The following is a 28,000-nucleotide window of genomic DNA, read 5'->3' as shown; positions in this document are numbered from 1 at the left end:
AGGCAACTCGAGGATGGCAACTTTGGGAAGAAGGGGATGGCGTTTCACAGAGGTCTACCTGCCATAAGCAACCCCGTCCCCCAGAGGAAGGACTCAGCCGAGCGTTCATCTCTAGAACTACATCTTGGGTTCTGGTTCTCAAACTAGTTTACAGATACCCCAGCACTCATCCCAAAGTCTTATGAGTAGTTCTAAACATAAAAGAGAAAAACACTCTCTCTTCACATGCATACATTTAATAATATGAAAGCTATGACAAAGAGGCAAAAACACTAAATTTGGGATCCCCTTTACTCTCTAATATTAGCATGGGCAATATTCCCTTTGGAAAATAAGTAGGGAAAGAACCAAGTTTGATAAGAGAAACCCAACAATTGCCAGAAGGTCAGTGGAACATTTGAGAACTCCCTTCTCCCCATGGCCTGGTGGTTCCGGAGTGTCCGCATCTTGGAGTACTTTTGGCTAGTGCTTCAGTGAACTGGCCTCACTTCCCCAAAGGAATTCATACAGAAGACTATGGGAAAGTGTCTTCTGTAGCCTCCTTTGTTTGGAATGATGGAAAACATGAAAAATGAAAGGCATTTTCTCATGCCCAGAACACCACTGTAATAAGGATAACAACCGAGAGGAGTTTGGAATTTGGATAGTGCTTTATACTCTTTCAAAGCATTTTCACATACATTTTTTTCCCAATCAACTCATACATCAACCTTTTGGTTTACCACTGAGAAAGTAGAAACCAGAGGGCTCTTGTCCGAGATCAGGCAGCTAAGTAGTGGGACAACTGGGGCCAGCACCCAGGATGCACCATTGGTCCAGTGTTTCCATCTGGTCCCTGCACAGCTCTCCCTCCTACCGTCACCGTCACCAACTTCTTCTCACCCTCCATATGCAGGCTGCTTGTCAGTTAACAATGATATCTAACTGAAGATACACACTTGAAAAGGAGAAGCAGCACAAATCCTTCTTTGACAAGTATACACAGATATAAAAATAAACGTGGCACTCTTCTCTATTGCTTCTCTACGGATGTCTTTCCCAGATAAAAAGGCCCTGTTGGAGACAGTTCATCGACCTGTTATTTCTACGTACACATCATACTCCTTGGTAATAGCAGGGCTTTCACGCCGGGAAATTATTTGCTAAATATTTCCCCAGTCTCACAGCTTGGCCTGTCGATTTCTCCCAGATATAAAACATCTAGGCTCAGACAACAAAACAAAGCAAATTCAGAGATGTTTTCCAGATGTGGAAGAGGACAGCTGTCCTCAAAAAGTCTACACAGGGCCAGCTCCGGGCATTCATATTTCCCAAGGTCCTTTTCCAACTGCATCTCACCATAGCTTTCCTAGGACTGGAAAAAAAAAAAAAAAAAAAAAATCCAAGAGGTTGACCAGATAGCTGAATAAAATGCTAAGAAGGCCATGAAGAAGTGGTACTGGAAAGTACCCAGGAGGTGGCCCCATGCTCTGCGGTCACGTCATAATTTTCAGGGCCCTGCTCACAAAAAGTGGGGTGGGACCCACTCTGGGATGTTTCAGTCGAGCGAAGGGCGTCCCAGGAAGGATGGCGTCCTTAGTGTGGGGCTCGTGCTTCTGTCCAGTGAGACACGGTCGCACACCCTGGCGCCTTTGACCTTAGAAGGACAATCTGCAGAAATCGTGCTCACACCACTTCTGTCTTGTGAAGAGTCACTGGCTCCAGATGCTTATTTGGGGAGGTGACTGGGAGGAAAGCATGCTCGATGGCAGGTTTAGAAAAGTCTGGAAAAATACTCTGCTGTCGTGCAAACTTCTGAAAAATAAAAGAAATTACAGAGATGCATTGAGACGTGAATAACTGGAAAACCGTGTTGGTTGTCACCCCGATTTAAACTCCATTCACGAGGAGCTGGCTGGACGCGCACGACACTGCGCTTGTGCTAGTTCGCTGGTGTCTCCCGACCTCAACCAGGAGTTACAGCCTGGGGCCACTTCCAGACCCTACCATTAGGATTTCCTGCATGCAAAAACCAGTGCCCGAAGAAGCGGGCATTTGCCAACAAGAAACTAAAGTCACTCGTTTTTAAAATTTACGGCCAGCTAATTCTAATTTTCTTCTTATACGCAAATAACTCTAAAGACCAAGCTGTAAGTTCCCTGCGGAAAGGACATAGGTCTTATGCCTTTTTTGCATCCCCTCCAGTGCCTAGCATAACACCTTGTACACAGTAGGTGCTCACTGGAGTCCTGTGATGGACAATGTCTAAAATTGCAGTCAGAGAGATGAGTGTTCGTCCAGAGAGTCAAGTCAGTGAATAGAAAGGCCCAGTGACTGACAAGAACCAGCACTGCAAGAGCTCCTGGATGACCCATGTCCTGGTCCCCAAATGGCCATCACTTCCTGATCCTGCTGAGACCTACGGGACACATCACCTCCTAGTGGGTCAGGCCCAGAGCTGGCCCTGCTCCCCCACGACCACTGTCAACCCAGGTAAGCAGCCACGAATGTGCCAAGAGGCTGGGCGAACAGGGAGGAGTCTACGCTGGAGTCTGCAACCGACAGCTCAAGGACAGGTCAAGGACGCCCCAGGACTGGCCGGCCATCCTCCACCCCAGGCCACACCCTGTGTACCTCTGGTTTCTCAGGGTTAATTCTTAAAAAATGGTGGACGTACCAAAATTATAAGAGGGAATCTCTAAGAGGAAAGAACTGAAGGGCCGGCAAAGGAGACGGGTCCATACTGGGGTGGCCGGGCTTGCTCACCCGCCTACAGGAGTACAGCACCACGCCCCGCACGTGGACCAGCAGGATCCCACTTTCTCCCACCGTAGCTACAAGGCCTGCTGGTGCTCTAGGAGGATGCTTTGGCTTTTCACAGACGTCCTTCACCCTCTTACTGCACTTTCTCTTCACAGGGCTCTGTGTGGAGCCGCCAGATGGAAAACTAGCTGTACAGATTCTCAGTCTGGGGGCCTAAGGAAGGCCAGAGTTCTGAGAATAGATCTCTTGCCACTATGAAATGATTCGCACCATCTACAAAACGCATTCGGTTGGTGCCCCAGGTGATCTATTAACAATGAGAGATGTTTAAAAAAGATACTTACGCAAGTGAAAATGATGAGTGTTAGGTAGAAAATGACCAGACACAACAGCAGGACAATCTCAGCTCTGTATTTCTTAAAAGTCTCTTCCCTTCGTCCCTTAAAGCATCCTTTAAAGAGAAATAAGTAAAATATGAAGGCATTGAACAGGACTTTTCTACCATGATGAAAAAGCTAAGAATGTTTTGTTCTGGCTTTTTAAAGTCCTACTTCTCTCCCCTTCCTTCCCTCACATCTGTGCCGTGGGGAAGGACACTGGTAATGACGGCGGTGACGGCGGTGGCTGCAGCCAGCCCTCAAGTTCAATCTCTGTCCAGCTGCGTGCAAAGGGGTTGACACCCAGCATCTCACTGAACCTTCAGGGGCAGGTCTGAGTGTCCCCAGTTTACAGAAGAAGGAGCCAAGGCTCAGAGAGGGATTAAGGCAGGTGGCAGAGCTGCCCGGCTATGACGGAACAAGTCCGTTAAAGCCCCTCCACTAAGGCTGACAGCCAAGGGGGCTACAGAACAGCTCCCGGGGGCTGTGAAAGGCTGTGGCCTCAGCACTGGTGGCGGGGGGGAGCAAGTGCAGGAGGAGGGAGGCCTTCAGCCTAGGAAGGGACAGGGTGAGGGCCGCTTCTCCCCACTCAGGCACGACACAAATGTGCCGTCTGGGGCAGCAAGGTTGGCTGAGGCTGGGGTGTTGGGGGGAGCAGGTGGGGTGCAGGTGATGGAGGGGGTTCCACCCCTGGGCCTCCAGAGAGCTGTCCACTCCAAAACTGGATTCAAACTTTTGTTTAGTGGTCTGGGGATCGATTCTCACAGAGGTCCGTGACCCCAGAACAGAAGGGCTGAGAGCCACTGTCCTGATGGTTCTAATGTTTATCGAGCTCTCAGTACCCCTCCACCCCACCCCACCCAGGCACCAGGCTGGGCATTTCAGTGCAATATCTCATTCAACCTTCATCACAAGTCTGTGTTGTAGATGATATCAATATTATATTTCCCCATTTTGAAGATGAGAAAACCAAGGCTTCGAGTCAATCAGAGGTTTGTCCAAGGTCATATGTTAACAAGCAGCTGAGCTGATATTTGAACCAGATCCAAGTGGCTCTAGGCTGACCACTCAACTTGTAGGCAGCACTGCCTTCGCAGAGGACAGCAAAGCAAGCCAGCTATTCTCTGTCCCTTTCCTCTCCACTGCCCACAGGACGCGCCCGCCCTCTCTGCCCTTCCTGCCAGGCCGCACGCATTTCTCATTCACGTGAATGATACTCGCTGAGGACCGACTGCGCAGGGAGACAGCAGAGAAGAAAGCAGGGAGCATATCAGGGCAGGTGCGGTGAGTGCCATGAAGACAAGCAGAGCAGCACAAAGGGCCAGAGACTGAGAGGGGTGCAGGCTGTGTGTGTGCGTGCGTGTGTGTGTGTGTGTGCGTGTGCAACAGTGAACCAAGTCCAAACACTGACCCCTAACCCACAATCGCGTTCTTGTGAGTGTGGGAATATTATCAGGGAAGAGTAGCCCTTGCAGAAAGGCAGGGCCTCTGTAACAACATGTTTCTCATTTCAAGCCTCAGCCACTAACAAGAGTTGGGCCAAAGTCAAATGCAAGGCTTATTTTAAGCTACATAAAGAAAAGTTACGGAAAAAAGTCCAAGGAGATAATCCTTGTCTTGACACTTGATTCCTGGTCTTACTGCATAGAGCAAAAATGTGCCTTCTGTCACGGGAACGCTATTTTCTTGCTATACCCTTTTTCTTTGGCCGAGGTATTGGGACATTCAATCGCTGTAAAGTGGGAGAGAAGTGCTGTTCTCATGTGAAAAAGGTTTAAACATGAAGCAGCTCCCTTAGGCCAGGTTAGAAAGCCCCCAACGTGCAGAATATTAGACCGTTATCTGCTATATTCAGGACTGCCCAGTTTTTCTGTCTTCCAAAATTTAGACTTGGAAACTCCCTATTGGCTCCGAAGGACTCTCACAGGAATCAACAACAGCCAGATTTAGTTGTGTGACTACATGTGGCGTCCATCCCAGTCAGGCTGGGATAGGGCTGCCCTTATAGAAAAAAAAAAAAAGAAAAAGTAAAAAGAAAGCAGAGAAAGTTATGACATCCTTGCAGTAGAATTTAGCTTTCAGCCACAGATGTGATCCAAAGCTTCCGAATTACAGGGTAAACTAGGATCAAGAGGATAAATTTAGGACCTACAGAAAGTGCCCCGCCCACTGTAAGAAGAAAACAGGTGCCGCAGGTCACCTCACCTGTCACTTTTAAGACCACGGTGCCACTTAGGTTTTTCTGCCCTTCCAGACCCACCAGCGTGCACCTGTAGGTCCCCGAGTTGCAGCTGGTAGTGTTTTGGATCCTCAGGGAGTACAGCCTTTCCCTGAGGGCCTCTGAAGAGCCCCTCTGTTGACTGTACTGCAGGTCTTCCTGGGGCATCTCCACCCTCTCTGCACCGCCCTCTGTGAGCTGTTAAGAAGAAAATCGTATACAGACTCAGAGACACAGAAAACAGACTTGTGGTTGCCAAGGGGTAGGTGGGGGGGGGGGGGAGGGAAGGATTGGGAGTTTGGGATTAGCAGATGCAAACTAGTATATATAGGATGGATAAATAACAAGGTCCTACTATATAGAGCAGGGAACTGTTCGATATCCTGGGATAAACCATAATGCGAAAGAATATGAAAAAGAGTGTGTATATATGTATAACTGAATCATGTTGCTATACAGCAGAAATTAACACACTGTAAATCAACTATATACTTCAATAAAATAAATTTAAAACACAGCAATCTTACTGCATCATGCTCTACTGCCAGAACCTACAAGCACTGGGCCTCCACATCAAGGTTCTACCTCTTGTTTTCATAAAATCCGTCCCTAGTGGCACAGTGTTTAAGAATCCACCTGCCACTGCAGGGTACACGGGTTCAAGCCCTGGTCCAGGAAGATCCCACATGCCGAGGAGCAACTAAGCCCGTGCGCCACAGCTACTGAGCCCTCATGCTGCAACGACTGAAACCCACACGCCTAGAGCCCATGCTCCGCAATATGAGAAGCCACCGCAATGAGAAGCCAGCGCACCGCAATGAAGAGTAGCCCTCACCCTCCGCAACTAGAGAAAGCCTGCGTGCAGCAACAGAGGCCCACTGCAGCCAAATACAAAAAATGTAAATAAATAAGTAAAATTCTTTAAAAAAAACCCACCCTTGGCAAATTGTTTTAAAACAAGATACTGTGTGTGTGTGCAATGTTTGGCAGAGGAGGAGAGAATCTAGGAGAATTCTTTAAGGCACCATCTTTTTTGGAATAAGAGCGTTTGACGATTCTCTGTATCCCAACTTGTACTCGACACGAAGGAGAGAGTGCTCCTGTCGACAACAACCGTGTGTCACTGATGACTGTGAGGAAGCGTATGAATCAGGATGAGTCACCTCCTCTTGCTGGTTGTTTTCTATTCAAGGTTCTCTTGTTTTCTTCAGATACCAACTCACCCATTAACTGATTCTTGTTTTTGTAGCCCAGCCTTTTATTTGGAAGCGTTCCTAAATCTGTTAAGGTCACTGCCAGACAACTCAAAGAGAAGCACAGAGATGCAGATGAGCAATGCCTCCCGTGAAGAGTCACCCTGTTCTTCAGAGACTGCGTACCAGTGGCGTCATCAGTGACACTGCAGGACGTACCACACTCACCCCTCTGCTAAGGCAGGAAGACAGCTGACAACAGGGCCACGTGGAGACTTTACATGTCAGGCCACGTGGTAGTCATATCAAGATACACATTGGAAGCGCAGTTACGGCTTAAATCATTGTACCAAGGATGAACCAGCCCGACTGGGGTAGATGCCAAATTTTGCCAAGCTGACCTGGCTGGTTTTCTTTCCCTGAACAATCTTTGCGATTAAACTGGTGGGGTCCTTCCATCATCTCCTGCTTCCACGATTAAGCACACATCACGTTCACCATCAGTTCTCTTTTTCCCTAGATGTATTTTTAATTTGCCTAGTTAACTTGCTCGTTGATTCTCCACTGAAATGTGTTAAAGCTTCTAAAACTGATTTACATAAACAGTAAAGCCAATCATCGTTTTCGGTGTGCAAGGGCAGCCCCAAGCCCTTTGCTGGGTGGCTGGGGACCAGCAGGGAGCCTGGGATTCAGTGGCATCCCTTCCTTGTCCCCAGCATGGTGCCCTCACCAAAGGGCCCCCTTAGAAAAAGACACTGCAGTCAGACACAGATACTGTCTTTGCCTGCACCTGCCGCTGTTTAATCTCCCTGCTGGGAGCACCCTACAACTCCTCTCCTACTTTTCAAAAGGCAATCAGCACAGGGAAATAAATAACCAAGGAACGAGGGGAACAGCCACTGAGGCAGAGTCAGCCCAGGACAGAAGACACACACACACACACACACACACACACACACACACACACACACACACACACAGAGCCTCCTTGGTTTCTGCTTCATTTATTAAGTCGGGGAATGCTTCTCGAGGGCCACAGAAACCTCAGGTTCCAGCTTCCAGGGCCTTGGGCTCCTGTTAGTGTTCCTGTGGCGTGGCCTGCAGAGACATCTGGTGGCAGATTTATCACTCCTGCAAGAAACCCTACTTCATTCACTCCCAGCACCGGGCTGAGACTAATAGCTTTTCTCAGGCAGAGTCTATGAACATAAATCCCATTTCTTGACAGTTCTTCTTGTGTTGAAAGGTTCCCTCCTAAATAATCAAGGACTTACAGACTGGGGCATCTAGGTGTTCAAATCTAGAGCAAGAAAACAAAACAAACAAAAAAGGAGGTGTGGTCAAGGAACCTTAGGCATCCAAATGATTCCTAGAACACATCTAAGTTAGCCCAATTTCCCCCTTTTCAAGTCTGATTAAACCAATAATTGCAGCCCTATCATGTACCCAGACCTCTCCCCTCCTCCACTGCTCGGGAGGAGTGCTCCCTCCGACCAGAGCATCTGATGGGTCAGGTGCCCAGACCATCGGGGCCAATCGCTTCCAAGACTCCCTCCCTCCCAGCCCCCAAAGGCCAGTTTGAACTAATTAACTCAGTTTAATCTCTGCAGTCTCCATGATGCTGTCTCATCCAGCTTTTCTTTTCTGAATTTACCTCCAAATGTATTCAACTCAGATTTCTTTCTAATAGATTTCACTGGAACTCAGTTTTGCTAGAAATCCCTGCATTTGCAAAGATGGAAACTTGGCTGCAACAATTATTTAGAGATCGTCTGCTTTTGGTTTTCTCCTTGGGGTGGGGAGGGGGGTCTTCTCTCCTATCCCGTGACCCCTCCCTCAACTCAGAAAGGCCTGTCTGAAAGTCAAGATCAAAACTGAAAGCCCCTCTGGAGCTGGTGGAAACATCAACTGTTGTCCTTTATTTACATAAAGACGCCTCGTTATCACGCTGGCTGCTGGGAACGGCTGAAGCAAGTACGTGGCAGTGACCAGAACTGACTGGCAGTGGCCTTCTGCCTATTTGCAGAAGAGAATTCATTTAAAAAACCAGCAGTAACAATGAAAAGTAGTGTATGTGCTGGTCAGATTTCCACGGGTCTCTGGCAAAAACCCCCAGAGAGGTTATCTCCAAATGGCAAAGCAAAGGCAGGGTGAGATCATGAGAATGGAAGCAAGAAGTAGGGGGGAAAGCCAAAACAAAGAACCCCAAAGCAGCCTGCAGAATTCGGATTTACTGAACCACCACAGCCATCAGTGGGATCTTGGCAAAACACCTCAACTCTCACAGGGTCATCTTCCAATGGCCCCTTCTTGGGTCCTCCTGAAAGACCCAGAGAACTGAGAGAAGTGCTAGCTTAATTAAGCTGGGAGCTCTTGCCAAAGGGATGAACAGCTCTCTGCTCTTGAGAACTACCTATAACAAAAGGAACCTTCTGTAAATTCACACAGTGCACCTAGAAACAGTCCAGAACCTTCCCTCTAGCTTCGAGCTACAGATAGGTACATTGCCTATTCCGCCTGCCTTTTGCCTTCAGCTGCAAAAACAGTTGTAGTTTTCAGGTTAATGTCACATGCTCAAGGTGGGACTGGGGTGCTAGCAGGACCAAGACACGTTTTATGCAATAGTTCAAATCATCTTCAGCGCCGTGGCCAAGCAGCCACCACCCCGCAGTATCGGGGGAGCTGGCCGTGGCCCGAGCAGCACTGTTCAAGAACCGAAGGGATTTCAGGGGGAGAAACACGGAATAACAGCAAACAGGCCATCCTCAACGTCGCCTGGTTTTATGAGTTCTTGTAAACATTTGAGTTGGCCTCAAATCAGCCACTGGCAAGAATGAGTCTCCACATTCCAAATCTAAAAGTGTTTCCTTGCCTCTCTGCAAAAGCATTTTAGGAAGTAGTCATTTATAACAAAAGGAACCCTCAGATTCATTCACAGCCAAGCGTAATGGACGGGAACTATGTAACGCACACTTTGCGATGCTACTATTACAGAGGGCTAGACCACAGCCCGGTGCAGGCAAATTAATTCCGCCAAACACTCATCCCAGTTATGTTTTTAAAATCCACATTCCACGCATTAACTCTTATGCTGACAGATTTTATCTTTCTGATTGAACTAGAAAAGGCAAAATATGAGACACCTCATTTTCAGAAAGCCTACGGACTTTTGTCTCAAGGCCTCCAATTTGACTAAATAATTTAAATACTATATTCCTTCTCTAAGATGGGGATCTGACCTTAAGGAAACCACAAGCCCTAAATTAAAATAAATTCTCTTTAATTTGCTCAATACTACATCAAGCAAATACAAGTAGTAAACTTAAAGGCATGCGAATTGTTTTTTTTTAATGGTGGATAAATTTGAATGAGAGAGAAAACAAATAAATATCTAAATATGGCTGAAACTGCACCAATATTTCAGTCAAAATCCCTGTTGTGAAAAGAGATTTTTTTAGAAGTTTACATAATTTTATCCAAATATACCCTAACCTCCTAGACTACCATCTTTGTATACAAGAGGACAACAGCTCCATTCCTATTGCAAAGAATTTTGATTCCACAATGTTGAAATCCAAATTTATCACACAGGACATCTGTTAGGAACGTGACAGGAAAGTAAAAGAAAAGGGAAGACATTTTTTTTGTGGAGAAAAGTGTGTGCACATATATATGTATATAAATATTTAACCCAACAATTTAATAAAACATATTTAAAGGAACGGACCTTCGTATTTAAAGGTAGTACTAAATTAACCTGATATATTCCAATCACATCGAACAGCTTTTTTTTTTATTGCATTTCCCATGCACTAACATTCATGTACCTTGGTTTCTAACTCAATTAAAGTGCCAATATAATCCCCATTCATCATAAAAACAGCTCTTTATAACGTGCAAAATAGTTTGGCTCAGAGGTTGATGTCATAATGAGGGTAGAATGTATGAGCATTAACATCGTTTTTTTTCTAAGTGTAGTTTTATTGGAAAAATGATTTTCCACTTTGAAATTTACTAGGTCTAACAGACCGCGTTGGATTTATGGCTGTTAACAGAGTTATGAGTAGAGCAGAGGCAACCTAATTAAGAGAACAGGCTTTGGAGCTGGACAGATGTGGAAACGAACCCCAGCTCTGCCACGGCTAGCTCTGCTCTGGTCCGAGGGACTGAACAGCTCTCAGGCTTCGTCTGCTCCCCTGAGATGGGGGAGGGTGACTACATCTCCCAAAGCTGGTGTGAAGATACCGATGATGATGTAGGTGGATACTATAGCACAGTGTCACTCACACAGAAAACCCTGAAAATGTTACCACTCTTTTTTTTTTTCATAGATAAGGTTTCACTCAGCATTCCAAATAGTTCCCCCAATAGGAAATATTCAAAAAGTATTTACTTAACGAATTTTAGAAACAATGAGGAAGACACCAGGGCACTGGCTCTGGAATCAGAAGACCTGAAGTCAAGCCCCAGCTGCCGCATCAGGTAGCTGGGTCACTGTCGGGAACTCACTTCACCTCTGACTCTGATGTCCTTGTCTGTAACTACCTTACTTCCCTCATGGGGTTATTTTAAGAATCAAATGAGAAAATACGTAACAGTGTTTTCTAATCGGTCATGTTGGTAATAGGAACTGTTGTTGTAACCAGTAGCTTTCTACTCCACCCACCCGTTCAGTCAATTCTTCCTGCTGATACTTCCGGTCTCCTCTCTGGCAAAGCTGTTCTAGAAGCCCCAATCTCCGCTCTAGGGCGAAAGTATTTTTCCCTAGAGGTCTCCAAAATAGCCTTAACATTCTGAATTCTGAGGCACCGTCACATGTGGCAAAACCCCTCTGGAACTGGGGTTTGAAGGCAATGTTAGGCCACTCACTGTTCATGCCAATCGTCCTTCTTCACTAGCTTCTTATGGGTCCTGCTGGACCGGGCAGGGCATCCTTACAGGCTCTGAGTTCATGTCCTTCTGAGGGCACTATATAGAAAAGGCACACTTGACTCAGGCCTGACCTCCATGACCAGAGAGACTGGTTCTAATGGGTCCATAACCCCATCAAAGCCACTCGAGTATAATCAGACACTTGCTGAGACAGAAGAGACACAATCTTTTCCTTTGCGCTTGATCTTGGGAGGACAGATGACTCTGCATTATTGGCTACTGCCTCACTAATACATGAAAGCTGATTATAAAACCAACATGAAGGAAGGAAAAGTTGAGAGACAGAAAGTCACCAAGCCCTGAGGATACTCACGAACCTCCAAATCTAGCCTCACCACAAACTGAGTGGCTTAAAACAATAGAAAGTTATTCCCTCACAGTTCTGGAGGCCAAAAGTCCAATATCAAGGTGTTGGCAAGCTGAAGGCTCTAGGGGAGAATCTGTTTCATGCCTCACTCCTGGCTTCTGGTGGTGCTGGAAAGTGGTGTTCCTTGGCCTGCAGACACATCACTTCAAACCCTGCTCCATCTGCACGTCGTATTCTCTTGTGTGTCTGTCTCAGTGTCTCTGTTTTCTCTCCTTATAAGAACACCAGTCATTGGATTCAGGGCCCACCCTAATCCAGTATGACTTCACTTTATCTTGGTCACATCTGCAAAGACCTTATTTCCAAATAAGGTCACACTCACAAATGCCAGGGATTAGGACTGAGACATATCTTTTTTTGTGGGACTTTAACCCACAATATCAGCCATAACTGAAGTATGAACTATATTTTGATTTTTTTAAACTGTTTATTTCCACTATATAAGCCAATATATTCCCTTTTCTTTAACCTTGTTTTGATTGGATTAGAAGACTTCACAACAGAAAGATTCCTAATTGGTAGGGGCACCTTGCCTCACTCCAGAAATAAATGTGGTACATAGGGAACTATGTCCAACCTCAAGGCCAGTCCTGCTTTGTCACTTGGGCTCACATGCCTCCCACTCCACGGGGAAAGAGACACCGGAGCCTGACTGGACTCAGAACATTTGTTCTCCAAAACTGCGCCAGTGAGTCTGATCCTAGGTGAATATGAATTGTCTACAGCAACGAGCATCTGTCTTTTCCCATAGGCTTTCCCCAACTGGACTGATAATCCTAGACAACTACCAGTTCCTCTGGAATCCATCTTCTCTTGGACAATTGAGACAATATCTTGCAATAGACTAGCTGGTGCTCCACAAAAATATCAAGTGATATTCACAAGCCTTGGGTTCTTATGTCTACACCAGAACTACATGACATACACAGAAATTTTACCCAAGTATAGCCCAGTGCAAACAGAAATCAAAAATATGCTTCTGGGTGTAAAGGATCTTAGGGAAGTACTTTAGTTCAGCTCTGCTTTGAGCTAAGAACTGTTGGTAAGAAATTTGGGGTTATCCCAAGAGTAGCCAGGAAGGACTTATGGAAACAGTTTTAGATGGAGGAACCCCCTTTTTAGGCAATGATTCTCTTTTTAGTCCTGCTCTACATAAAACCTTCCCTTGTGTCACTGAGATCTTCTCCTAACTTCCCCTTCTTTGTGTAGTGACATAACCAAGTACAGAACTAAGATAATCAGTCCTCATGTGATTTGGGTTCCCCCTTTTATTTATGGAAAACAAGTGTTTGCAGTTTTTTCTATTTAACTCTCAGCTGCCTAGTTCCTCCCTATACCTTCTTCCCTGCTGAAAGATTTTTAGCAACTTTGCTCTGTCTCATCATTGTCCAAAAATCTCAGTGCTCCATCATTCTCCTCCGGTTGGGACTTCTATGGCTTGGCCCACCCCGCCCTAGAATCACGTGGACAACAAGAGAGAAGGGGAGGTAAGTCCTAGGAATGTGCTACAGCCTCACTGAGTTAACCCGATGGCAGTTTCACTGCAGTGAAAGACTAAAGCCTCCCCCTGAGACTCACCTTCTAGGATGAATTATATTCTGTCTTTCACCACAAGAAATACGCTTTTCTTCTGACAGTTTTTCATGATGTTATCCTCTTTGCTTAGAAACTTTCAAAGGCTCCTTGCTGCCGAAAGGACCAAGTTCAAGCCCTTGTAATTCAGCATTCGGGGGTCTTCACTGTCTGTTCCCAGCCTGCTTGCTGGCATTACCTCTCAGCCCTCTAAAGTCTGATTCTCCCTTCCAGATCAGTAGCTACTCATCAGTTCCCCCCAAATGCTTGTGGATTCCTGTGTCCGTGCCTTTGACGGTCTTCCGGCAAAAGTTCTGTACAGGTCTTGGGATGGCTATTGCCAGGCCCAGGACTTGGCACACACTGGGGACACAGAAATGTTTACTAAATGATGAAAACGGAAATATGGGAGACATCTGAAAACTCACTTTACGCCTTTCATAGTCTGACCCAAAGGTTATTCAATCAGGTCAAGTAGTATAGGTGCCAATGGGGATGCTATGATTTTTCTTTGATGCTTACACAGGCATTGTTTTCAAATGTCAACATTTCGGTGCTTCTGTATGTGATGTAGAAGTGTTTCCTTTTTCTACTAAAACATCTCAAATCTCTCTTAAAACAGACGGCATCCTAGAATCAGGTCTGTGCAGTGAGTGGCATGCACTGTCTCCTGCGTGGGTCCATCAGGGCTGGTGGCTGTACAGATGCCATCTGCCCAGGCCATTCATCAACCCTAGCCCCTCCAAAGGCTCCTCCTTAGCACCTCCTTGCTTTGGGGCTCATTATCACACAAGACGCTAGAGACAGAAACTGGACTCTGCTGAACAGGAGATGAGCAACATACACGGAGGTCAGCTCACAGTACATCAAGGACAAGCAATATCCGTGTAGCGACTACCCTGGAACTTTCCAAGTAGCTTCATGCAAGCCATTAACCTGCTCTCCATGTCCCCAAGAGAGCCCATGACCTGCCACAGCTGCATCTCTTCTAAATATTGTAAAGTTCAAGTCTGATCTATTCTCTGAAATCACAGTCTCACTTCCCCTTCTCCCTTCCTTTGGAAATCATCTTAAAAGGGCACTTGTCTTGTGACGCATCTCTGCCCTCACCCCCACAGTGTCACTCAGAGATGACAGTATAGATCCTCTTTCGTTATACCTCAACCTAGGCTGTTGGGACTCCCAGCACAATACAAGATGGTGCTATGTTTCCCTGGTAAGTAACCACTCACTGTTAGCAGTGGCCAACTTCAACTAGGCCCGAACGCTCCTCCATCCGTCCAGTGTCATCATCTCCCTCCAGACCTAATGAATCCTCGCTAAAGAGAGCGTGAACCCAGGATGCACCACATGAAGCAGATGTAGCCCTTTAACAGATGTTCCAACGCCTAGGAGGCACGGGATTGTGCTCTGACCCTCTTATGTTAGAATCTAACCCAAGGTCTCAGCCACTGGTAGAAGAGTGCTGCATCAAAGTCTGTTTGCCTCAAAATACCTCCCCCAACAACCACAATCTAGTCACAATCTTAATAGCCAAACTGAATGCTTACACTGCATTAACTTTCCTATTTCTTTTCAATCATTCACTCTGCCTTAAAAGGTCAGTACAGGAAGGGATGAGAGGAGGTCTTGGATCCCTGCTGGGAAGACATCAGGCCACAGGAAAGAAGAGCTGAGCCAATAGGAATTGGCTATGTCTGCTCAGCCTTGGTTCTACCTTTGACCCCTTGTGCATGTCTATATTATACACCCCTCCCCCACTCCCCTGCCATTGTACTTTGGAAACAGAATATACAGACACTGCTCCTTCCCAACTCACCTCAATGTTGCAAACACTAATTGGACACCGTCTGCTTGGTAAAAGGCACATGATAAGAAACACATGGTTTACATGGTTCCTTTTGTTAATCACAAGTAATCAGTGCCAACTGGACAGTGGCAGGATGCTCTATGGTGCCGGAGAACTGAGTGGTAAGTGGATTTTTACCCTGTGAGTCATTATAACTGTAATTGTGATATGCAGAAGGCCTGCAAGACTGTGATTCAATCTGGCGGACGGTGAAAACCCAAGCTCCAAGAGACTCTCCGCTTACTTGTCCAGCACGCAGCCCACAACTGTGCAAAGTGGTTTTACAAACCATCCTACTGATGATGCAGCTAGGCTGGCTGTGGTCACCAGGCTTAAATTCTTCACTTTATAGCTACCGCTCTGCTTCGCTGAAACATTTTACAGGAAAGTTTTGGGGGGGAAATGGCAAGATAATCTTTTGTAAGATGAAGAATTTTAGTATTTCACCACTGGCCTTATTTCCAGAACACTCTATCCATTTCTGTTGTACAAGCACAATTGACGCAAAAGTATAATTACTGGGCTGGAGAATAACAAATATCTACAGAATATGCTGAGATCTGTTAAAAAGTACTTGGAAAAACAAAGCATATCACTTTCAAAGTACGCGATTCATTTACTGGCATAGCACAGCTCTCCTATCCATCACTACTCAGTCACAGTTTCCTTCTTAAAAAAATAAGTGGGGTAGGATTTGTCAGTGACCTTATTCCATGGACCAACAGAAAAAAGAGAATGCCAAGAGACTGTTGTCTTTTTTCTTAACTGAGCTTTGAGAGACTTTCTGGGTAAAGCTTGCAAGAACTGTATTCAAGAAACAAGCACATACGTTACAGAGTTACATCATCAGCTGACATCCAAGGAAAAGCCAAAGGTTAATCGCTCTGGTTTACTGCATCATTCCAAATGACCTCGTGCAAGAAGATTTAACTTGACAACTGTTTGAACTTTACAGTCTGAAATTTCATCTACTTGTTTCATGAGTACTTTCTAATGACTCCCCTGGGGATATAAATATTGTTTTCCTTTTTTAATTACTCTCTGGAAGGGATCCTGGTTTCATGTTTTCCCCTTCCTTTTAGATAACCAAGCCCCTGCTTGGCTAGCCCAAAGACACTTTCATTTTCTTTAAGTAATTAAGGGAGAAAATAGAAGTAACAAGATAGACTTCTAAGAACCTAGGCTGTGGAGCCAGACTGCTGGGTTCAAATCCCAACTCCAGTGTTTAGCCAGCTGTGTAACACTGAGCAGATTATTTCACTCCCTAAGGCTCAGTTTCCTCATCTGTAAAGTAGGGACATTAATAGTATTGATCTCTTAAGCCCATTGGAAGGACTGGAACAACTGAACACAGATACCTGCCTCAGAGCTTGGCAGATGATGAGTACTCAAATAGTACTGGTTTTACAATATTTTTGTTTAAATACTATTGTTTTTACAAGGGAACAATTTTGGAATTGCTGTCTTCTCTGATCTCACAGTGAATAAGGTGGAAATGAAACACGAATAATAACAAACCTACTTTCATACACAATACAGTGCCCCGATGCCCCAGCACCATTTCCACTGTGCGTAAGCACTAAGGGTCAGCCTGAATCCACTGAGCAGCTTCAAAATTAGCAGGACAAATACTGCGTGCCCTGCAGGATATACAAAAGCAGTGGCACAGCACCGTCCGCAGGGAATTGACATTCTGGTTAGGAGACACACACACACACACACACACACACACACACACACGAACACATAAAGAGAGAACGGTCCTGTGCTGCCTTGTTAAATGGCTAGATACTTGTGCACGTTCTTATACCATCTTTTATGGTGGGCAGAAGAACACCCAGCATTTTGTGGAAAGCCACAAACACACAGAGATTTCCTGCAAGGTAGGATGACAAATCAGTGCGCTCCACAGAGTAAGGCTGGGATATCACATTCATTGCATTTCAAATGGCGGTGCCATTGTGGCAGTAACCTCATTAAAGGTGGGGATCAAAAAAAAAAAAAAAAACCAGTGATAGCACACAGTGGCTTCTGAGGTTGGCAGTGCCACCAGAGCCACAATCTTAGAATCTGAAAGGTTCCAGCTGAGAGGAAACCTTAAAAAAAGCCATCAGTTGGACTCAGTCCTCTTCCAGTAGGGACAGTGACAATGTTCTTACACGCGGGGAGGCCTCTGTGCGCCATCGCAGATGCCCTCCGTGTTGGACCGCTCAGGTCTGGCCAGAGGGAGGAGCAGTCAGAGATGGGGGAGGAGGCCAAGGGTATTCCGGAAAGGAGATGACTGACAGATAACTACCACCTAGGAAACAAGCCTATCCTTCTATCTGGTTGTCCTTCCTCTCAAACTGCCCCCTCCCCCGCGCCCAAATGTATAAGCGTCACAGTCACAAAACACCACAGATCAGAGAGCCGGGGACATTCCTCCTGTCCAATGTCAAATTTGCACTAGCTGCTTTCTCCCTGGCCTCCTGGCCACAACCACAGGTGGCCTCCAGAATTCATCCAAATATGAGGTTCTCTGCCCTCCACAACGTCTTATTTGGACCATTCATCTCAGGCCACCTTGGCAGGCAAGAAGGCTGAGGTCCCCTCCCCCGGCGGGGAACAAAATCTAGCTCGGCCAGTACCTGGATGCGGATGGGCTTGGAGCGGGGACGGGAGAGGGGTGTGGGAAGAGAGGCGCCCCGACCCCCAACCACAGAAGGTCGCCCCCCCACCCCGCCCAAGGAAGGTGGCTGCCCCGCCTGCAATTAAACCACCAGGCCCTCGGCCGCCGGCCCAGCCGCGCTCACCTTGGCCCAGAAGACCGCGTAGGAAACCTGCGGGTCCCGGGGGGCGGTGCAGGGCAAGTCCACATCCTCCGAACAGGCCGCCTTCACCTCCCGCGCCGCGGGCGCCAGGCTGCAGGCTGCAAGAGGGAGAGAGAGCGGCGTGAGCGAGCGCGCAAAGGGGGTGTCGCGGGGAGGCGGGCGGGGGGCGCCGGGCGTCCGCGGACCCTACCGCAGCTCAGGAGCAGGAGCTGGAAGCCGCGCGACATCGCTGGGGACTGCCGGCCCGGGGCCCTGGCGCCTCCTCTTGTACCCGCGCGCGCCGGGACTTCCCCGGGCGCTCGTCCCGGGGGATCCCCGCGGGCGGCGGAAGCGGCGGCGCGCCTCCCCCGTCCCCCGCCCCCGCCCCCCCCCGGGGCGCCCCCGGCCCCGCCCCCGCAGCCCCGCCCCCCGCCCCCGCCCCCCAAGCCGGCGTCGCTGCGGCTGCTGCCGCTGCTGTCACTGCCGCCGCCGCGCGGTCACGGCCACGACCATCCCCGCGGAACGCACCGCGCCCGAGGCTTGGCAGACCGCGCGCGCAGCCGGACACGGTCCCGCTGACCCCTCCATACAGAGCCGGGAGCCGGGCCAGCCGTGGCTGTGAGGTCCTTTCCGCGGAAGCGAAACCCGGTTCCGAGAGGATGAGCCGCTCAGCGGATCGCCCAGCTGCCGATGGTGACATCACGGTGAACCCAGGTCCTCGCCCTTCTCCAGCCTCTGTGATCATCAGACTAGGTTTCCCAAGGTACCCGGCGAGTCCGTCATACTTGGCTCCCGGCCTTCTGGCATTGTCCGTGTACATCATCCAGCCTGTTTAAATTATTTCAGCAAAAGAGAACCTGTCGTATTAAAACAAAGGTTACACACACACACACACAGAGAAACATTTTTTAAAATTCAGAAGAAAATAGAAATTGCCTCTAACCATCCAGAAGTAACCTCTGGTAACATTTTGGTGTCTTTGCTTCGCAGCATAGATACTCCACTGCTATTTGTAACCTACTTCATGTTAGCTTAATATTTTGCAAGAGCTTCCGCCTCATTATAAAGATTCAACAGCTTCGTTTTGATGGCTGCATAATATTCCATCCTACAGTCGTACCATAAATTAGAACCTTTTAGTGTTAGACATGTTTAGTCTAGGGTTACTAATCTAGATAGTGTTAGCATTAATTCTTTTACTGTTACTAAATTACAAACAACGCAGTGATTGCTATCATGAACATCTGTGTAGATAAAGCTTTGCTCTAATATGGCGTATTTTCTTAGAATAAATGCCTAGAGGACATTGTACCAGGTCAAAGGGAATTTACGATTTTGTTAACTCTTGCCAAAAGTACCTCCACAGCGGTGTCCTCAGTCTACATTCCCACCTGGTGTCCTCAATCTACATTCCCACCTGTAGTGCATGAACAAGCCTCTCTCCCAGCACCCTTGCCAACACAAACTGTTACCGAACTTTTCCACCTTTGTCCATTCGAGGGGTTGAAAAGAGTGGCATCACATGATTTTTCATTTGCCCTTGGAAGTGACCGTACCAATTGACAGTCACACTAGCTCTGTGTAAGTGCCTTTTCCCAATAATCCCCAGTAAAACTCATGTTTTAATTAAGAAAATTTTAAAGATACAACAATAGGCGTAGAAAGTAAAATAATCAAACATATCTGTATGCAATAGGTTCTTAATTAAACATCTGTCCCTTGCTAGATCCCATACGTGCGTTTAAGCTTTCTTTCAATGTTTCAGTGTTATAAAGTGTTGTGTGGGGCTGGGGATGTTCACATCTTCTGACCCAGCAATCCCACCGCTTTATTAAATATTGCCATCTTGTTCTCAAAAATGTGTGTGCCCATCTGTACTCTCTCCAGCAGGGCTTGGCATCATCAGATTCTTTTTCATATCCGCCAGTCTCATGAATATGAAATATTAGTTCCCTTTTGTTTAATTTACATGACATTGATTACTAGGAGAGAGGAAAATCATTTATGTTTCAAGGCCACTGGCTATCCTCATATCATTCGGCCTTTTCCACTGGAGCTGTTTATAAATTCTGTGCCAAATCCTTTCTTGGTGAAGTGTGTGCCAAAGAGCTTCTCCAAGTCTCAGTTTTGTAGTTTTCACCTTAGCATCCCTTTAATGTACAAAAGGATTTTTAAAAATATTTTAATGTAGGCAAATTTATTGGTTTCTTTCATTCATGTTTTGTGCTTCTGGTGTTGTGGTTAGGAAATCTTTTCCTACCCTGAGATCATAAAAACATTCTCTTTCATTTTCTTCCAAAACTTTTAAAGTCATGCTTTCTCATATGTAGGTCTTTAATCCATTTGAATATGGTTTGACGTAGGGCTCTAACTTATTTTTTCCATATGGATAACCAGTTGTTCCAATGCCGCTTGCTTAAAGTCCTTTTTCAACCCCACTGATCTGAAATAACATCTCTGTTATATACAGATTTCCATATGTGTGTGGGCCTGTTTCTGGACTCTATTCTGTCTCTCCCTGTGCTAATACCTCTTTCTTATTGCTGAACTGCACTAGAGTTAAGTCTCCCTATGGTGATGGAGTGTGCGCCCTCCAATGTTGATCTACCCTTTCAAAATTGTCCTAGCATTCTTGGTTCTTTGCTCCACCTTTGCTCCACGTAAAAATCAACTTGTGAACCTCAGAAAACCTAGTCTGAATTTTAATAGGTACACGTTCAATTCATAAATTGCAGAAAATTAACATCTTTAGAAATCGATTCTATAAATCCAACATATTGAGTATCTTTCCATTTATTTAGGTCTGCAGGAATTTGTGAAATTTCATACATAAAAGTTTTCTACACCTTTTGGTAAAGATATTCCTAGGTACCTTTATATTTGGGGTTACTGTTTTCTAAACTAAGTTTTTCTAGTTGCCAGTGAATAAAAATTTGCTTTTGTGTGGCCAGCAATCTTGCCAAATTTTCTTATAACATTAACAATTTGTTCTTAGTCTCTCCGTTAAGGCACTTTTATAGTTGTGAATTATTTAAAGGGTTTTTTGCCCCCAAATTCCAAGTTTGGTTGTTTTGAATTGTTGCTACAGGGGTCCAGCAGTTGAGTATGCTCAAGAATGTGGTCTGTGATTTTTTGCTGCTTATCAAGAGATGCTTTGTGACCTGATTGTATTTTTTAGTAAATGTGTCATGTGTTCCTGGAAAGAATGTGCCTTTGCCACATGGGTGTCTCATCAACCTTGCTCATTGTGTTATTCAAGTCTACAGCCCTACTAACTTTTTGTCATCTTAAACTGTCAGTTACTGAAAGGCATGTGTCCCAAAATCCCCCTGTGACTGTGAAATTGCCCATTTATCTTCTTATCTATTTCCGTTGCCTCATATAACTTGATGCTATGTTTTAGGTGCCTGCAAGTTACAATTCTCTCTTCCCAGTGAATTGTCCCTTTTTATCTTTATTTAGTGACCGTTTTTCCCCAAATATTCCTTTTTTTGCTTCAGAGACAATCTTGTCTACTCTTATTATAACCACATGACTTTCTTTGGGCTAATATTCTGCTACTAATTTCCTATACTTTTATATTCAACATTTCTTTGTCCTTAAGTTCTGTGTTTTTTTTAAAGCATGTAGTTAGATTTTTCTAATCCAATACAACTGACTTTTGAGAGTTTGATTTTACTTTTTTCCCTGAATTCTGCTGTATTTGAATTTACTTCAGTCATCTTGTTTCATGCTTCATAAATAACTTGATTTTTCTCTGCTTCTTTATTTTCTTACTTCTACCTTATACTGACCACACTTTTATATTCAATAGTGTTCTCTACTGATTTAAAAGTTATTCAAACAGTTTCTCATCTTAAGTGATTATCTTTACATAACTTTTAATAAGCATAGTTGATCTAATAAAGTCTAAAGTTAATCAATATTGCCACCCTTCTCCCCAAAATGCCTGAATGCCTGACCTCTGCACAGCCCCGGCCCATCTTACATACTATTGTGACCTATACCTTCACTCCACCTTGCATTTCTACTCCCTGATTAATCTTTTTCATATATTAAATATCTGTTCAAATCTATCTAGTATGAGACATCTCCTGCTTCTTTATAGGGTCAATTTCTTCTGAAGTATATTCTTGAGTAATTCTTTCAGCAAAGATCTGTTAGTAATAAATGCTCTTTGTTTTTGTTTGCCTGAAAATGTTTATTTTGCCCATATACTTAAATAATAATTCAGTTATAAACAGATGCTGTGGGGCTTCCCTGGTGGCGCAGTGGTTAAGAATTCGCCTGCCAGTGCAGGAGGCATGGGTTCGATCCCTGGCCCAGGAAGATCCCACATACAGAGGAGCAACTAAGCCTGTGCACTACAACTACTGAGCCTGCGCTCTAGAGCCCTCGAGCCACAACTACTGAGCTCACGTGCCAAAACTACTGAAGCCCACACGCCTAGAGCCCATGTTCTGCAACAAGAGAAGCCACCACAGTGAGAAGCCCACGTACCACAATGAAGAATAACCCCTACTCTCTGCAACTAGAGAAAGCCCGCATGCCACAATGAAGGCCTAATGCAGCCAATAAATAAATAAATAAATTCATTAAAAAGTAAAATAAAATAAAATAAATAAGTAGATGGCTGTTTTATCTTAGCACTTTGACTATATTATCCTGTCCTGTTCTGTTTTTGTCGTTGCAAAGTTCTGGATAACCTGATACTCATTCTTTTGTAGGCAATGCATCTTTTATCTATAAATGTTTCTAAGATGTTGCATTTCTACTTGGTGGTGTTTCAGTTATGCTGGGCTGTATCTAGTAGAGAAATTTGTATTATTTAACCTGCTGAGGTTCATAGCTTTCATTAGTTCTGGATAATGTCCTTTATTCTCTTAGAATATTGCCTGACCTCTATTCTCTCTGCTGTTTCCTTCTGGAACTAATAGATGTGTGCTGGACCCTCCCATCCACACTCCATGTCAGTAAGCCCTTCTTCCAAGTGTTTGTCTCCCTTCATTTCTCTGTGCAGGCTGCCAAATAGTCCTCAGGCTATATTTCCATTCACCATCATTTACTCAGTGATATGTATCTTCAGTTTAACATATCAAGTTTTAAATTATAATTTTTAAAAGATTTCTGAAGTTATATTGGACTTCTTATTTAACTCAGTCTGGTCTCTTTGAAGGTGTCTTATTTTTTTTTGTAGGTCCTTTATATATAGTAGTGTGTATCTGTTAATCCCAAACTCCTAATTTACCCCTCTCCCCCCTTCCCCTTTGGTAACCATAAGTTTGTTTTCTACATCTGTGAGTCTGTTTCTGTTTTGTATATAAGTTCATTTGTATCAGTTTTTTAGATTCCACATATAAGTAATATCACATGATATTTGTCTTTCTCTGACTTACTTCACTTAGTATGATAATCTCTGGGTCCCTCCATGATGCTGCAAATGGCATTTTTTCATTCTCTTTTATGATTGAGTAATATTCCGTTGTATACATGTACCACATCTTCTTTATCCATTCATCTGTTGATGGACACTTAGGTTGTTTTCATGTCTTGGCTATTGTAAATAGTGCTGCAATGAATTTTGGGGAGCATGTATCTTTTCAAATTCAAGTTTTCATCTTTTCCATATATATGCCCAGGAGTGGGATGGCAGGATCATATGGTAACTCTATTTTTAGTTTTTGAAGTAACCTCCATACTGTTCTCCACAGTGGCTGCACCAAAGGTGTCTTATTCTTTATGATTTCTTTGATGACTTTTTATCATTTTAAACATGTTTCTTTTATCATATACCTGATGATTATAGTAGCTGAGGTTCTTGGGGTTTTAATATTGATTTTTGCTTTGTTTGTTAACTCTCGGTGGTTTGTTTTGTTTTGGTGGGGGAGGAGGGCTGTGTACCTTGCAGCATGTGGGATCCTCGTTCCCCCACCTGGGATTGAACCTTTGCCCCCTGCAGTGGAAGAAGAGCCTTAACCACTGGACCCCCAGGGACGTCCCTGTTAACTCTTGTTTTTTATGGCTTGTTTTTAAATGTATTTTGTAATTTTTCATTGTAAGTTAATCTTTAATTGGGGCTTCACATGGGGGATCCTAGAGGGTCTGGAAAGAGGGTGTAGCCTCCTAGGGAGATTTTATGTTTGTTTCAGCCAGGTTTCCCAAAGGTATTAGCAGCCTGTGACAGCATTTTATATTAATCTCTTAGTGGGATGTGTCCCAGACCACTCTAGTAATTTAAATTTAGATACTGTATCTTTGTGAGGGCACCTCTATGATTATAAATTAATAAGTTAAGGGTAGGCTTTTGTTTAAAAAAAAAAAAAAAGCTTCTTTGCCATCTCTCTGGGTGAGTAGGCAGTTGTTTTTAGTTCATCCTTATGTTGGGGTGGGGGTGTTCTCAGTTCCAGCTTTCTGCTCTCCTGGGGCCCAGGCTTCCTCTTCTCTGCCTGCTGGTTATTAAAACCTCAGTCCCTTGATCCCCCAGCCAATTCTGAGGCCCTGCACGCCCTCTACTCTCCCTCTGCACCCCCGGCCCCCACCGAGAAGCCCCAGTATCACTTCCTGCAGCTCATAGCTCTCTCTTCACCTTTCAGCCTCCAGTTCACCCTTACTCTCCTGCAGGTACAGCTAGATATGGGTTAGAATTTATTCACTATTTCTAGAAATTTGTGAAAGATGGGGTTTTTTTGTTTTTGTTTTTGGTATTACACAGAAAACCACGTTGCTGAAAATAGAGCTCCCCAATCTGGTATTTCACAGCCTAAAAATGTGATTTCACAGCAACTCCTGCTTAATCCACTGAATTACCCACAAGCATTTTCATCCTCAGTGTCATCGTCCTCATCTTCTACATAGTCCTTCATACTGAGGTATGAACATATTTCTGAGAAGGCCACTCCTGATAAAGCATTCTCAGGTTATACAGGCCACATTACAATAGAAATTAGAGGATCTCAGAGTGTACCGGAAGTGGCAGTGATTGTGGGAACGAACAGCTCCAAGCCCTACCTTGGCGGTCTTCCTTGAACAAGAGTTTACAGATGACTTGATCTTCACTTTCACTGGAGAGAGAAAAGAAAAATGAACACGAAGAAGAACGTATGATCCTTCTGAAACCACTAGCTGTCACCTTCACGTGTTTCTGTTCAGTTACTTTAAGGAGAAAAACGCTAAATCATCAGAAAACATTGTGGTTAGCCATTCTTACTGCCAGTGGCAGGCATGCATTCACCTCGGGCAAAAAACAAAACCAGCCAGTGCCCTCACCACTTCTGCTGAGCCTCAGACCCTCCGTTCTCATGACTACTTACACCAGGACCGTGGCTTTGTTGTTCTATTTCTCTCAGAGGTCTTACCGATGGAGCACATCATCAGATTTGGAATTGGGACATTGGAGAACCCAGACAGAGTTTGGAAGCCAGTGGAGGAGAAAGCTCAAGAACGTTATCTCCGTTCTCCTAACCTCCCCCGCCCAGGGCGGGGGCTCTGGGGAATGGGCATGGAGAGCAGGAAGTTTTAATTCACTATTAAACATTTACTAAGCAGCACATACATTGTGCAAAGATTGTTCTCAAGAAGTTTACGTGGGCGGACACTCTTTCTTCAGGTGAACCTTGCTTTGTCTCTCAGTTCTACACAATGTCTCTCTGAAGGTCTGAGGCTGGGGGTGAGGGGTGTGGGGTACATTGCTTGAGGGCAGTTTTATAAGGAGGGAAGGGACAGCGAGGACGGGATTCAGGGAAGGCGGAGGAGATTGGATCAGCAGAAAAAGGAAATGAAAGTAAAGCATGCCCTTTGAGGGAAAGTCCTGCAGGAGGGGCCAGTGAACACGTTTTGGTGTTTGAAGTTGTCAGAAACTTATCAAATGCTGAGCACATCACAAATATGTAAAAGATGTTTGTGATCGACTAAGAATGGCTCATCTGGTGACTGCTGCTAGTTGATAGGGGGCAAGATCCATGGTTACTGCCCTGGGCACAATTCTCTCTCCCCAGACTCTCGCCTCTTGGGTTGACTGACCTGATGGATGAGGAAGTCCTATAAAAAAAAAAAGGTGGGGTTCCGCTTTGCCCCAGGGGTGCCTTCTGAACCTCCTTTCAAGAGAAGGGATTTTGAATGAAAAGAATGCACTTGAACTAATCCTGCCAACGAGTCTACCACAGTTGAGCCTCGTCAAGAGTCAAGGTTTGTGGTCAAGCACCCTCTGATCCACAAGCAGCCCTGTGTGGAGAGCTCTCATCTGCCCGCCGCGGGCTCCTGGGGCCCCACTCCCACAGCCCTGCCCTCAAGCTGATGGGACCTTCGAATACACTGTCCACCACTCCGGCTTCTCCCAGGGGCTTTGAGAACCACAGAGAGGTTGAGAGGGAAACCCAAAGTGTGGCTATGTAAATTGTTTTTTAATAAAATTCCCCCATTAGGTTTTTCCCTTTGGGCTACTTCTTAGTCACCCTGTACTTTCCAGCGATGTGCTCATTTGTTCACTTAATGAACAAAATAAACAGAAAGACCTCTTATTTCTGTACTTTTCTGGCTGGCTTGCTTTTCTCCTCTGAGAAACTAGAAGCATTTAGAGACACCGTTCACAACAGAAGCAAGTTGCACAAAAACAAAACACAGAGAAATTGGCCTCAGACTTGGTTTGAGGCACTTTGGAGGAAAGCCTTCTGCCTTACCGGGTTCCTCCAGGCACCACGCTCCTCCAAGGCCATGTGAAGAAGACCTTCCAGCCAATGAATTCCTTGTGTTACAGTAACATCGACTCTGGAGTTTCCTGTCCACCTGCTCCTTCCTGTGTCTTTGGACTTGCTCTCCGTCCTTCTATAAACTTCTTGCCCTGAATCACAGCCCAGCTTCCTCCCTTACTTCATTCAAGTGTGTTCAGATGTCACCTTTCCAGAACAGTCTCTCTTAACTGCCCTATATGAAACAGCCAACTTCTGCCACCTCCTTTTCCCCGTTTTATTTTTCTCCATAGTACTTCTTATAATCTGACATTATCTCACATATTGGTTTGTTTTTTATATTTTGTTTCCTCCACTAGAATTTAAGGTTGTATCGTTTTTTTAATCGCAGTATAAATGTTATATAATATTATATTAGTTTCATGTATACAACATAATCATTCAGTGTTTGCCTATGTTAAAAATAAGTCCGGTTAACATCCATCAACTTATCTAGTTACAAAGATTTTTTTTCTTGTGATGCGTCCTTGGAAAATCTACTATCTTAGTAACTTTCAGATATGCAATACAGGATAATTAACTATAGTCAGCATGCTGTGTATTACATTCCCATGACTTATTTACATTATAACTGGAAGTTTGTACCTTTTGACCACCTTCACCCATTTTTTTTACCCCTCACTCCCTGCCTCTGGCAACCACTAATCTGTTCTCCGTATCCATGTGTTTTTGTTTGTTTTTTAGATGCCACATATGAGTGAGCTCATATGGTATTTGTGTTTCTCCGTCAGACGTATTTCACTTAACATAATACCATCAAGGTCCATCCATGTTGTCATAATTAACAAGATTTCCTCCTTCTTTTATGGTTGAATAATATTCCATTATATATGTGTATATATATATATATATATCACTTTCTTTAATACAGTCATCCATTGTCACTTAGGTTGATTCCATGTCTTGGCTATTGTAAATTATGCCACAATAAATATGGGGGTGCATATATCTTTTCAAGTTAGTGTTTTCGTTTTCTCTGGATAAATATCCAGAAGTGGAATTGTTGAATCATATGGTAGTTCCAGTTTTAATTTTTTTTCTTTAGGAAACTCCATGCTGTTTTCCATGTGGCTGCACCAATTTAATTCCCACCAACAGTGCACGAGGGCTTCCTTTCCCCCACATCCACACCAACTTTTGTTATTTCTTGTCTTTTTGATAATAGCCATTTTTAAGAGGTGTGAGGTGATATCTCATTGTGGTTTTGATTTGCATTT

General features: G+C 44.9%; 1 protein-coding gene across 4 annotated transcripts; it reads right to left on the bottom strand.

Moving 5' to 3' along the window:
- Positions 1–640: 640 nt before the first annotated feature.
- On the bottom strand, positions 641–25,092 carry CD83 (CD83 molecule). Of its 4 annotated transcripts, none has more exons than XM_057699766.1 (6): positions 25,048–25,092; positions 18,568–18,896; positions 18,043–18,158; positions 5,325–5,535; positions 3,087–3,193; positions 641–1,794 (listed from the first exon to the last, which is right to left on the bottom strand). In XM_057699766.1, the coding sequence occupies exons 2-6, from the start codon at positions 18,860–18,862 to the stop codon at positions 1,666–1,668; spliced, it is 858 nt and encodes a 285-aa protein (XP_057555749.1). In that variant the 5' UTR covers positions 18,863–18,896; positions 25,048–25,092; the 3' UTR covers positions 641–1,665. The 4 variants fall into 4 exon arrangements, with proteins under 4 accessions (XP_057555749.1, XP_057555750.1, XP_057555751.1 ...); XM_057699767.1 differs by having other exon boundaries at positions 641–1,791; XM_057699768.1 differs by lacking the exons at positions 18,568–18,896; positions 25,048–25,092 and adding an exon at positions 18,251–18,391.
- Between the last annotated feature and the right edge of the window lie 2,908 nt (positions 25,093–28,000).

This window comes from Hippopotamus amphibius, chromosome 11 (assembly GCF_030028045.1).
Source record: "Hippopotamus amphibius kiboko isolate mHipAmp2 chromosome 11, mHipAmp2.hap2, whole genome shotgun sequence".
In the NCBI taxonomy this organism is placed as follows: Eukaryota; Metazoa; Chordata; class Mammalia; order Artiodactyla; family Hippopotamidae; genus Hippopotamus; species Hippopotamus amphibius.
This window is presented reverse-complemented; position numbering and strand designations above follow the sequence as displayed.

Bases quoted from the DNA above. Each gene is read 5' to 3' on its own strand.
- CD83 (XM_057699766.1), bottom strand. From the start codon at position 18,862: ATGATGTACACGGACAATGCCAGAAGGCCGGGAGCCAAGTATGACGGA. The intron at 18,159-18,567 runs GTGCGTTCCGCG...TCCCTCTTGCAG, and splicing joins TCTGCCAAGCCTCGGGCGCG to CCTGCAGCCTGGCGCCCGCG. The intron at 1,795-3,086 runs GTAAGTATCTTT...TTTATTTTTCAG, and splicing joins CACTCATCATTTTCACTTGC to AAGTTTGCACGACAGCAGAG.